The sequence below is a fragment of the Rutilus rutilus genome (genome assembly GCF_951802725.1).
Source record: "Rutilus rutilus genome assembly, chromosome: 11".
Lineage (NCBI taxonomy): Eukaryota > Metazoa > Chordata > Actinopteri > Cypriniformes > Leuciscidae > Rutilus > Rutilus rutilus.
This window is the reverse complement of record NC_140216.1, coordinates 7,291,115-7,304,705: the sequence shown is the minus strand read 5'-3', so window position 1 is coordinate 7,304,705 and position 13,591 is coordinate 7,291,115. Positions and strand designations below refer to the sequence as shown.

The 13,591-nt window shown below is 36.5% G+C and overlaps 1 protein-coding gene across 1 annotated transcript in view; it reads right to left on the bottom strand.

Annotated features, from left to right (window-relative positions):
- Positions 1-13,591, bottom strand: part of csmd2 (CUB and Sushi multiple domains 2) — a 296,611-nt gene that overhangs the window by 262,593 nt on the left and 20,427 nt on the right. The window contains exon 2 of the mRNA XM_084424679.1: positions 11,665-11,881. Within this exon, the coding sequence (XP_084280805.1) occupies positions 11,665-11,881 (217 nt within the window). The remainder of the gene's footprint in view (positions 1-11,664; positions 11,882-13,591) is intronic.

Sequence of the window (13,591 nt, the reverse complement as noted above, 5' to 3'; positions counted from 1 at the left end):
CGAGCATTGAGAACATTGTTTGTGTACAAAGAGTTTACTAAATAGAAAGATTTTGAACAACTCAAAACAACTCGGTAGCTGTGTCCACCGGCATTTTGACAGTCAAAAATAGTCGATCTCCGAATGTGAATGAACTGACTCTGAATTTTAGAATTGGTTCTTATATGAGCATCCTTTTTCAAATACAAGGTCAATATTGATTTTCACTAACGACAAAACAACAAATTATCCGTGAATTTATATGGAACTAAGCTTTAGGAGCTATACTCTCCTCCCTGTTACGTTGCATTCGGAGATCGACTATTTTTGACTGTCGAAATTCAAAAGTGCCAAGCACTCCCATTCAAAAGGCAATTTGACCAAAATCGAAAATACGGAAAAACTTAAAAGTGGTGTTTCCATTCTAATTATGCTTTTAAACAAAAGTTTGCCTCGGGTAGATTAACAAAAAGAACTTAGGTTGCATTTTGGCGAGAGTTACCCTTTAATCAGTCCCTTGATGAAGCTGTGGTCCTTATGGAGAACTTCAGGTTTTACACAATTTTGGGGACATTCGGTTCCTAAAACATTTCAAAACCTGACACGAGCACATGCAGGTGAGCACCAAAAGCACCTCTGAGCTCAATCATCACCTTATTCCCGTCCTCGAGTGCACTAACAGAGGTCTACGTGTTCCTCTGGTAATCATTTCAAATGAGAGTATTAGTTCATGAGCTCCAGTCTCCACTAGCAGCTTGTTTTCTCACACTACTCTAATCAGCTCTTTCAAATACCATTAAGGACACAATAACTTACAACATTACGCAATCTAAAGCTTTTAACAGAATATTTGAAAGAAATGTGTTAGAATTTTCAGCATTTAAGTGGCAGGCGTCGCAATGAAAGCTAAGTTATTACTGAAAATGTTTTTTTCTTGGACCCACTGCAGGTGAGAATTTATATAGAATTGAAAGTCTATGATGACAAAGTCTGATTTAATGGGATTGGTCGGAGGCCTGCTCTTTCATAAAAGCTGGCTGGGGAGCCACCCATATATCAAGAGGAAGCACAGCCCTGGAGTTAAACAAATAAATAAGAGCAATTAAACAAAGTGGCCACCACTCCTCACCTGGCACTACACAAATCCCATTCATCCCCACTGCATGAATTCATCTTCAATACAGGGAATAAAGAGATTTTTTTTTTTTTTTTTTTTTTTTGCTTGTCACTTGTTCAAAGCATAGAGCATTGGGTTTTTCCCAGAAAATCTGCCATCACAAATCATTTGTGCCACTTTTGAGTGCCTGTTTTTATGTTTAAATTACCTTTGAAGTCATTTAAAGGCCATTCAAGGACGATAATAAAGTTTGAACTAATTCTACGAGAAAAAAAGTCAACGCAACATACAGCGCTCAGCGTAAATGAGTACACTCCCTTTGAAAAGTTACATTTTAAACAATATCTCAATGAACACAAAACCAATTTCCAAAATGCTGACAAGACTAAGTTTTATATAACATCTGTTTAACTTCTAACATTTCAGTAAGGTTAATGATATAATTTGGAGAACAAAATTTTCAGTTTTACTCAAATTAGGGTGATGCAAAAATGAGTACATCCCACTGAAAGTGTCTGGAGCAAAGCTAAATTTTATCCTACAAATGTCTAATTTAACAAAAATTCAACCACAGGTGAGTCTAATTATTCATTACTAGGGTTGCAAAGGGGCTGAATATTTCTGGTAAATTTCCAGAAACTTTCTAAAAGTGAATATCAAAAACTGAAAATTTCCAAATAATCCTGAAAAGTTTCCGAAAGTTTCCAAATAATCCTGAAAAGTTTCCAAAATTTCTGGAAATTTTGCAACCCTATTCATTACACAGGTGTCCAGCAGACAGTTGACTATAAAAGGGTGTTACTTCCCATGTCATGCTGTCAGCAATGGCACCACATGGAAGAGAAATGTCACAATAAAAATAATTGATTTACACCAGAAAGGTGAAGGCTACAAGAAGATCAGCAAAGCTTTACTTATCAGTCAGGATACTGTAGCAAAAGTGGTACAAAAATAAAAAAAGATAGAACTGCAACCATCTCACAGAGACGTCCAGGTCGTCCACGGAAGTTAACACCTCGACAGGAGCGTCTTCTGATGAGAAGGGTTGAAGAAAATCGGCATGCAAGTTCACTGCATTTATCTAAAGAAGCAGAAAGCCAAACTTGGGTGACAATTTACACAATACGGCGTACACTGCAGAGGAATGGCACGCATGGGTGCCGTCCACGAAAGACGCCTCTCCTAAAGGCCAGGAACAAAAAAGCCCGCCTAGAGTTGACAAAGATGAAGAAGACTACTGGGACTATAAACTCTGGAGTGATGAGACCAAGGTAAATGTTTCTGGAACTGATGGCTTCAAAACTGTATGGTGTCGCAAAGGTGAGGAATACAAAGAAAAATGCATGGTGCCTACAGTGAAACATGGTGGTGGCAGGGACCTTATGTGGGGCTGCATGAATTCACAGATGTACTGCTCTATACTGAAAGAGAAGATGCTACCATCACTCCAAGCCCTTGGTCGTCGTGCACTTTTCCAACATGACAATGATCCTAAACACACATTTAAGACCACTGTTGGATTTCTGAAGATGAACAGTGTGAAAGTGATTCAGTGGCCAAGTAGCCTATGTCTCCTAATCTGGTGCTATCTTTAAAAATCATGGAGGCCATACAAAGTACTAGATGTAGTCTACTTGTTGTGGGGTGTAATCATTTTTGCATCTTTGCATTCAGTTAAACTGAAAAATGTGTATTCTAAGTTATATTATTAACCTTACTTTCACGTTATAAGTTAAACAGATGTTATATTAAACTTAGTCTTGTCAACTTTTTGGAAATTGTTTTGTGTTCAATGAGGACACCCACTTTGAAAAGTAACATTTTAAACTATCTCATTTACGCAGAGCACAACAATACCAATATAGTCAATCACTTTCACATTGTTTTTTTCTAGCTGATAGAAAAAAAAGCATTAACAGATATAAAGAGAAAAACCGTCCCTGTTTACTACCATCACAAACATGTAACCAATACTTGCTGGGCTCTGTGTAACATTAGAAGGGCTGAATTATTATTATTTTTTTTTAATAGGCCTAAATTTACATTTTGGGGTGAACTATCCCTTTAAAAGCAGAAGGCCATGAGCTTCATGCAGGTGATCGCTGCAGTAGTATTTGGGAAGACCTGTGTAAGCTGATGGGACTAAGCCAAAGCTCAGTTTCTGTCTCATATGGAGTGTAGCCTAAATCTCTTAGCTCAATCCTCCTCCCAGAGATCCGGCTTCCAGCAGAGTTTAGTTTCACTTTCAACAAACACCTGAACCAGTTATAATGTTCTTTCAGCTCATTCGAAAATTGCAAGCAGGTGTGTTGAAAATAAATTCTGCAGGAAAGTAGATCATCGCTGTTGTAGAAGTTTCAATTATACGGTGGCCAAATACTTGGTGGAGGAAACAACAACAAGGAAACTGGTGTGTCCTCAATCTGATCTCTAAACAACATATCCATACATGCATTATATACCCATCACCTCCATGACAGAATAATAGAAATAAAAAGTGCCCCACTGATGCATCCACAACAACAGCAGTTGCACAGCACCAATTAGGGTGACAGATACCGAATCTTCACCGACGCGTCAAGAATGTCAGCTGACAGGTTCCTGCATTTCCAGGGATAATATCTAATATCAGATATTGCATTACCCTTAATGGTGTCTGTTATTATGTTATTCCTTCCCATTTAAGGAATAAAAATCAAGTACAGTAGTATAGTACAGTGTTGTTATTGCTAACTAAATGTAAAATTATTTGAAAGTTAGTTAAATGTTCAGTTAATAAAAAAAAAGCTTAAATAACTAAATAAATAACAGAAATAAAACTTAAACTGAAATAAAAATAGAATATGAATGTAAAAAATATTAATATAAAATAATTTTAAAATAAAATGAAGCGTATTTGAAGCGATTTCATGTTTTCCTTTTTCTTTAGTGTGTTATGTAGCTGTTAGTGAAGTATAAGATCTGCAGAGTTACAAAGCTCAAAGTGTCAAACCTAAAGAGATATTCTTTATAAAAGTTAAGGTTCAGTCACGCCTTCCTAAAACGCTTCGTTCAAACACGCCCCCACAAATCTACGTCAGTGTGTGGGGGCAGAGTTTCGTAACACCACCCAAATGTATACACAAAGAAAGAAGGCGTAACTTCTATTCTCGCTGTATTATTGTTGCCGCCGGCGCCGCCATGTCGTGGAGACGCTGTGTTTTTCGTCGCGAAAGCCAAACTACTTTGTTTGGCCTTCCAAAAGAGGACACAATTAGAAAACAGTGCTTAAGCTTTATTTACAACACTGTTCCAGAACAGTACAACTACAATTTTCGACTGCGTGCTGCGCATTTTTCGGAGGACTGTTTCCAGAACCTGGGAGAGTACAAGGCCGGCTGTGCGCAAAGGCTGATTCTAAAATGCAATTCCATATTTGCATACATTTCTGGCGCTTCTGACTCACACGGCCTGTAAGAATGTTTTCATATTTTAAGAATTTGCTACTGACTACTCAAAAGCGAGTTTTGAGCAGTATAGAGTAGCGCTTGCTTGTCGTTTCTACGATCACAAATGCAGACATAGTTTAATGTTTACATAGTGTTCTCACACCCTTGGCGGGGCGCTACGCGTAAAAATACAGTATAAGTCATTATAATCAGTAATTATGTCTCCAATGAAATAAAATCTTACCAATCTGATACGATCTGGTCCAGTCGCACTGGCAGAGTTGATCGATCAGCTTGGTCATCTGCATTTTCCGGATCAGATTCGGGCTTCAATTGATAAGGTAGAACCAACATTATCACCTGTCATTATTGCTTTGGGAGCTGATGTTCCAAATATGGTAACGGGCATGACATTTCCGTCATTTCCGTCACATGCTTAAGGTTTTTGGGCCAATCACAATGCTAATTGATAAGGTAGAACCAACATTATCACCTGTCATTATTGCTTTGGGAGCTGATGTTCCAAATATGGTAACGGGCGTGACATTTCCGTCATTTCCGTCACACGCTTAAGGTTTTTGGGCCAATCACAATGCTAATTGATAAGGTAGAACCAACATTATCACCTGTCATTATTGCTTTGGGAGCTGATGTTCCAAATATGGTAACGGGCGTGACATTTACGTCATTTCCGTCACACGCTTAAGGTTTTTGGGCCAATCACAATGCTAATTGATAAGGTAGAACCAACATTATCACCTGTCATTATTGCTTTGGGAGCTGATGTTCCAAATATGGTAACGGGCGTGACATTTCCGTCATTTCCGTCACACGCTTAAGGTTTTTGGGCCAATCACAATGCTAATTGATAAGGTAGAACCAACATTATCACCTGTCATTATTGCTTTGGGAGCTGATGTTCCAAATATGGTAACGGGCGTGACATTTACGTCATTTCCGTCACACGCTTAAGGTTTTTGGGCCAATCACAATGCTAATTGATAAGGTAGAACCAACATTATCACCTGTCATTATTGCTTTGGGAGCTGATGTTCCAAATATGGTAACGGGCGTGACATTTCCGTCATTTCCGTCACACGCTTAAGGTTTTTGGGCCAATCACAATGCTAATTGATAAGGTAGAACCAACATTATCACCTGTCATTATTGCTTTGGGAGCTGATGTTCCAAATATGGTAACGGGCGTGACATTTACGTCATTTCCGTCACACGCTTAAGGTTTTTGGGCCAATCACAATGCTAATTCATAAGGTGGAACCAACATTATCACCTGTCATTATTGCTTTGGGAGATGATGTTCCAAATATGGTAACGGGCGTGACATTTCCGTCACACGCTTAATGTTTTTGGGCCAAACACAATGCACTGGATCGCTGGCCAATCAGAGCACACCGTGCTTTTCAGAAATCGACGCGTTTCAAAAAGGCGGGGCATAGAGGAGCAACAATAATGTACAGTAGGCCTATGTGTAAAATAATGACTTTTTAACCTAAAACCACATAAACACATTGCATTAAACCAAATACAAAAAATAATATTCTTTTTAGAACCATGACCCCTTTAATAAATACTATAACAATATATAAATGATACTAAATTACACTGGGACAGTACCATTAAATCAAGAAGTTAATTATTTATGTGATGGGAGACTATGAAAACAAGTGAGCAGTATACAAGCATAAAACTGTGAGTTTTATGATAGCACACACGTTGATGAACAAATATCAGCTAACAGCTCTGACTATAAGACTGAGTCAGCATGTGATATCTACCATGAATGCTTCCAGAGACCTTTATACAGTCATATTCTTCACACAATACATTCAAATCCACCCACGACAACAAGCAAACAGCTTCAGATCAAAATTAATAATTGGATGGATAAAACAGCACTTATTTAAATCAGCTCTCAAACCAAATAATCTCCAGAGCGATTACATTTTAGCTGATAACCGATTCAACAGAAATTAGGAGGGATAATATGGTATTCTGTGTGATAAGAGCAAAGACTTGTGGATGAAAAGGAGTTCAATTATATAATAATTTATTTGGGTAAACCCTTTCAAACTAGAGATCTGAGATATCAGATTGACGGTAAAACGTAGCAATGATTCACTGGACCTATTTCAGACAAAAAAAAAAAAAAAAAAAGATAATGGAATGGAAGGGTCAAGCCAATGGGATGTCTTTTGAGACCGAAGGAACAAAAAAGTCTGAGTCATTTTCTCAGTTAGCACATGGGAGGAATGGTACGTTTCATTTGCAGCAGACTACCCGAATGATCTTGAACGATCTCAGCCCAAGAAATTCATCCAGCTATAGAGCAAAAAAAAAATCTTAACATAACTTGAATGTCTACTTGAAATTAAATTATATTCATAATATGTACATTTTGGGTTTCTATGAGGACAACAGCTTATAAATCATACTAAGTGAGGTTTTTTGAAAATGTAAAAATGCAGAAAGTTTTCTGTGATGGCTAGGTTTAGGGGTAGGGTTAGTGTAAGGAGATACAGTTTGCACAGTATAAAAACCATTATGTCTATAGAAAGTCCCCATAAAACATGAAAAAAACAGTGTGTGTGTGTGTGTGTGTACCGTGATACTTTTTTCAGGATTATTTGATAAAAAGAAAGTTCAAAAGAACAGCATTTATTTGAAATAGTTATCTTTTGCAACATTATAAAATGTCTTTACTGTCACTTTTGATCAATTTAATGCATTTTTGCCTAAAGTGTTAGTTCACCCAAAAATGAAAATTCACCCTCATGTCATTCCAGAACGGTAGGAAAGACATCATTAAACCCTCTGGGGTCTGAGGTGTTTTTGGGGTCCTTGAGATGTTCTGACATGCCCTGACATTTGTGCTTTTTTCAGTTGCTTATAAACATAGTAATGGCAAAAAAAAATTACACACTATTTAGCACAAACAGGGCTACCATAATATGTGAGCAACAAGAATGTACATGTCTGCATTTTTGAGAGAATAATGTTTATGCGTGGTTATTGAAAAAACTAAAAACTAAAGTTTCTGAAATAAGACCACAAAACACACACTAAATATGTGCCAATAAGACTTTTGTCTAATGGATGTCATCACCTAGTGTTTTTTCTTCAAAATTATGTGCAAATCACCCTGCCTAATCCTTCACATAACACAATACATTGATTTGAATTTTGCAAAGCACTTTCTGTTTGGAAAGGCCATATGCGGAGTGGGCGTCACAGATCATGCATATGTAGTGGTTCACACCTGAGGACCGCATACTTAATGAGCCATTCATTCAGGTGAGTCACTGAGCCACAAGAATGCAAGAGCAACAGTTGGAAGCATCTCAATTCTTTTTTATTTTTCCACATATTGTGCTTGCAATTTGGCCTATAATAGCCAAGGAAAACATGTAATTGTGCCGTTAATTCTCATACTGTATTTTCAGTTTTGGAATATTTATCCTCTCCCCAAATTTGTCACTAATAAAACACAATAAAAATTATTTAAAGAAAAGGCTTATATTTACCTTTTAATAGTTTGTTTACATCTACCTTGTAAATATTTAAATAAACAACAATTCAAGTGTAATCTTTCTTTGTACAAACTAAAGTATACATTTTATCATACATATTTCAAAGTTAAGGATTTGATTGATTATTTTTGACAAAAAAATTGGCAAATAAAAGCTTATTTGAGGTGGCAGATATTTTACAGTAAAAATGTATAATCTATCCAAAACTAATCAACGAAATGTTGTCTTTCATATGTCTGTAACATAGGTCTTTCATTTTTATTATAAGGAATATAAATGCTAATTTGCAGTTTAATACGTTGCTTATACAAATATATATATGTGCATACACACACACACATATACATGTGTATATATTTATACACAAAAATAAATTTTATTTATATTTTTTATATACATTTTTTTTTCCACAAATTGTGCTTGTAAATTGTATAATATCCAAGGTAAACATGTCTAGTAATTGTGCAGTAAATTCTCATACTGTATTTTCAGTTTTGGAATATTTATCCTCTCCCCAAATTTGTTACTAATAAAACACAATAAAAATTATTTAAAGAAAAAAAAATTATATTTACCTTTTAATAGTTTGTTTACATCTACCTTTTGAGGGACATTTTCCCTTATTATTATTATTCCTCACAGCGCTGCGAGACGGTGTAAACAAGTAATGATCTGAATAAACTTGTGTTTTCTTGAGCTGATATGGGGCTCGAGAAAACACAGCCCCTCACAGGTTTGCGCCGTGGATTCCCGCGAGTCAGACGCGGATACTGTGTTTGTTTTAGGCTCGCGCAGTCTTCACTCGGACGCGCGCTTCAATCCGTTGTGGAGACTCTCTTTTCGTTCCAGTGAAATTACAAAACAAAATACACACACACACATGTCTCTGCCTGATATACAACCACTGATAAACATAATCTGATTTGACAAAAAAAAAAAAAAAACTATGAGTGCAGATTTGAACTCAGAACCTTTGACACTCTAGGCAAATGTTCTACCACTAGACCACTTGAGATCACGTATTTACTCACGTGAAAACTCGGTGTTTACTCGGCGTGATCAATTCGCTCTTGAACATGTTGCCGTTCGTCTGAGTTACAATCTTCCTCTGAGGAAAAGCCAAGGTGAGTTATTCCTCGCTGTCCAGGATCATCTGAAGACCGTCTTTACCGGAGAACATAATGTTCTAAATTTGCTGTAAGCAAATCAAATGTGACCAAAATAAAAAAAATAATCAGTCTGTTATAAACAAACGGTCTGGTTCATGATGATCTCCAGTTCAAGCACCTTATGTTGTGATTGCTAGCCTATTTACTTTTTATGTATTAAATCCAGGAAATTTGTTAATGAAAATAATATTAATATTAAGATACAATTAAAACAAAACGAAATTCGTTTTAAAGAATGGATTTGTGCTTTCTGTTTTGAAGTCTCTGTGAAAGTTTGAAAGTCTTTTAGTGCTGCTTCAGAGCGCTCGCGTCCATAATGGAGAACTGTCACGTAATATTGTTTTTTCCTCATAAATGCGAACATGTGTCAACTAATGCAAGTAAATTTAAAAAGACTTACCCGAAATATTATCCACGGCTGGATCAAGTCGCTCAACGTTCGTCGCTCAAAATACAAACGTTCGTCGTCAGAGTCCTGCTCTTCTTCTGAGCAAAATTTGAACTCGTGTCATCTTCCAACAGCACAGGAAAGTGAATAAATGAAACTTGCTGGTTTTAAGGCATTTCAGGGGGCGTTTACCTTATTTTGCATAGATCACCTCAGCTCATTATCTTATGAATAGCGCGCTCTGCGAGTGGGTGTGAACTCATTACCGATAATTAGGTGAGACGGGAGAAACTGTACTTCTCTTTAGTTTCTTACAGATTACATTGCAGGAGAATATTTGTTTTGAATGTGAATTGTTTTATTTAAAAGTAGAAATTTAAAGCTTTCTTTAGACGCATGTTTCATGGTTGTGTGATAAGTATTAGCTGAGTTTCAGTTCATTTTCCAGACTTGTTTCAAAAAGATTTTTGCGGAGACAGAGTGAGCTGAAAGCGCACCCTGTTTATTTTATTTATTTAAAAATAAAAACAAGGTTTTGATGTTAATGTGAGTGTACACAAAAAAAAGAAGACCCTCTATAGTTTATAATCATGTATTTATTTTATTAATATGACCGTAAATGACGGACTTTTTTAAGTTTATGTTGCTGCTATGTGAAAAAAATCCAGCAAAACGCGGGGGCGCGTTTGCCGACCTCAGAGGGTTAAAGTAATCCATGTGACTCCAGTAGTGTAACCTCAATTTTATGAAGCGACTGCACAAAAAAACATTAAAAAAAATAAAATTTGACTTGCGACCCAATAGGGGGAGCAACACGACACATGAGTGTTGTGTTGACTCGAACGCTGACGAAGTTCCGTGAATGTACTTTGGATAATATTATTTTGTAAATAACGCACTCGCTTCGCTTCATAAAAAATAAAAGAGGTTAAACAACCACTGGAGTCAAATGGATTACTTTAATGATGTCTTTCCTACCGTTCTAGACCTAGAATGTGGTAATTATGTAACTCCCAATGGAGGGACAGAAAGCTCTCGGATTTCACCTAAATATCTTCATTTGTGTTCCGAAGATGAACAAAGGTCACACGGGTGTGGAACGACATGAGGGTGAGTAATTAATGACAGAATTTTCATTTTTGGGTGAACTAACTCTTTAATGCTTAAGAAAAGCATTAATTTCTTAGAAAAAAAACTAACATTAAAAAACATGGCAGTACTGCTCAAACTGAGTGGTTTATTGCGTGGCATTAGGATCTAGCACAGCAACACAGACTTTCCCACAACATGCAAATGGAATATTCTCAATATCCTTTTGATTTCCACAAGACGTGGAGTTCAGCTGACACTAATAATACACTGTCAGGATAAACTGTCCATGCCGAACAAGGTTAGCATTCAAAGAACACCATGGAAACATGAGGCTATGCGAGAAGCTGTCCTTGAATCTTGAAATGTAAATAGAAAAATTCTTGAAAGTGGCCTTGTACACATCGTTTCCCACACACATTGTATTAAATAAAAAAAAGGTCACATAAAAAAGGGTCCGAAAATTCAAATTCACAGAGCTCTGCAATGTTTTCTATATAACTCGTTTCATCAGGAAAATTGCTATCTGAGAAGGGATCTGAGCTTTTCAAAATGCTAGTTTTCGAATGGAAAACAGGCCAAGGCCCCAAGGACACTCCCCTTGAGGATATCTGCTCCGCTCAATCCCTTAAGCCTCAATCCTTTTATTTTCTTCTTATTTTCAGAGTATACAAGGGAGAAATTCAGACTCACGGCAGTGATAAAGTCAAAAGCGCTGAATCAATTTGAGGACTTCAATGTTCAGAACATTAGATACAGACCTGAAATGAAATTTCTGTTCCATTCAATGTGCTTTAAAAAAAGTTGTGGGACACTTAAGTAAATCCAAAGTTCACGCGCACAGTTCACACAGTTCAAACTGTTAGCAAAGTAACTTCTCTTAGCAATTCCAAGAGATTTGATCTGGCATTTCCACACATAGAATAATAAAACGGCCTGTATTTACCGTGTCCGTAAGTTTGTTGGACTGGGTTGCCCGTCGTAGACTGAAAGGATGTCAAAGTCCTCCTCTAATGCAAAGCCTTGAAATACCAACTGTATCCGGTTGTGTTCCTGTGCCACAATCACCCATGTGCAGTTGGCGTAGTTAGGATATCCATACGGGTATCCGGGGCTTTCTATTGTCCCATTTGGACTGTGTAGTGTGTGACTGCAGTTTTGAGCTGTGAAAAGGAGAAAAAGAGAAGAACACATTATAACAAGTGAAAATATATAAGACAATGCTTTAAAGACCCCCTGTGGTGAAAAGCAAATTTGTATGTTGTTTATTTGTCTACTTTGTGTTTTTTAACATGCTTGAAGACAAACCATGAGTAAATTATAAGTCAACACCACTGCAGAGTAACTTACTTTCTACATAAGTCCCTGTTTACTACCATCACAAACATGTAACCAATACTTGCTGGGCTCTGTGTAACATTAGTAGGGCTGGACGGTATATCGAGTTTGTACGAGTCCTACGATATATATTTTTTTATAAAGGATGAGGCAATACCGTTTATGTCATACAGTATTAGGACACAGAGTTAGCTGCTGCATTGAAAGTGCATAATCCAAATTGTCCTTAACATGAGGCACGCTTTATATTAAGGGTTCAAAATAATTCAAACGAAAGCCTTCGCGGCTTGCCCGTCAGATGCTCTGACAGATACATACTGCTGACAGATAGGCTAATTGCGTTGCATTTAAAAACACTACGTAAACTAACTCGAGGCACAGAGAGAGAATGAAATGAATGGAATAAAGTCATTATTTTTGTTTGTTTTTGCGCACAAAAAGTATTCTCGTCGCTTTATAAACTTAAGATTGAGCCACTGGAGTCACTTGGACTATATTAACGATGTCTTTAATACATTTTCTGGGCCAGCAAGTTATAGTGTCCATAAGCCTGTGGAGGAGTGAGACAGCTCTCAGATTGAATCAAAAATATCTTAATTTGTGTTCCGAAGATGAACGGAAGTCTTACGGGGTTGGAACAACATGAGGGTGAGTAATTACTGACAGAATTTTCATTTTTGGGTGAACTAACCCTTTAAGCAAGTGAGTCTCCGCACCTCAAAGACTTTAGTGAACGTGCCAAAGAGACGGAGCGCAAAATAATAGGTGTGCCATAATTCTGACTAAAATATAGCTACATTTGGCTAAAATATTTGTTGCTGTGCATTAAATGTACTATATGTGGAATTTTAAAACTACAAATAAGTGTATTTTTATGATAGCAGTAACTGTGAAGTGACTATTGTAATGGGGTAATCAAAGGCTAATAGTCTAAGCTCAGATGAGTTTATGTGTGTTCTTACAAAATAACATTTTGTCTGTGGTTTTGTTTTTATTTAGTTTCAATTTTAATTGAATGATTCTAACTTCTGCTTTAAAACATATATATATATATATATACAGTATATATATATATATATTTTTTTTCTTTTTTTTTTTTTTTCTTTTGCACATAAAGCATGTCTAATCATCTAGAGTCTAGACGGTTACATTTACTTGCCTTTTTGTTTCCATAGCCTTCAATATGAACATTGTTTGTAGGACAACATTGAGCCAGATGTGAAATAACATTTTGTTAAATAAATAGGCTACAGATTTTTTTATCCAAATAGAAAAGGTAAAAAAAAAAAAGAAAGAAAAAAAAAGATTATTTTGGCCATATAACCCAGGTATAAACATTAGCAACACATTATTATCTATTTGATAACTTAGTCAAGCCAAAGGCTAATCATATTATGTGTCCAACGGTGTAGAGCGATACATAAAACACCTTTAAATATGCCATTCTGATTTTCAAAGATGAGTTTTAAGGGATGTAATTATTGACAGCAAGGGGGACTTTAAGGTACCTCTGCATTCAAATGACAAATCCATTA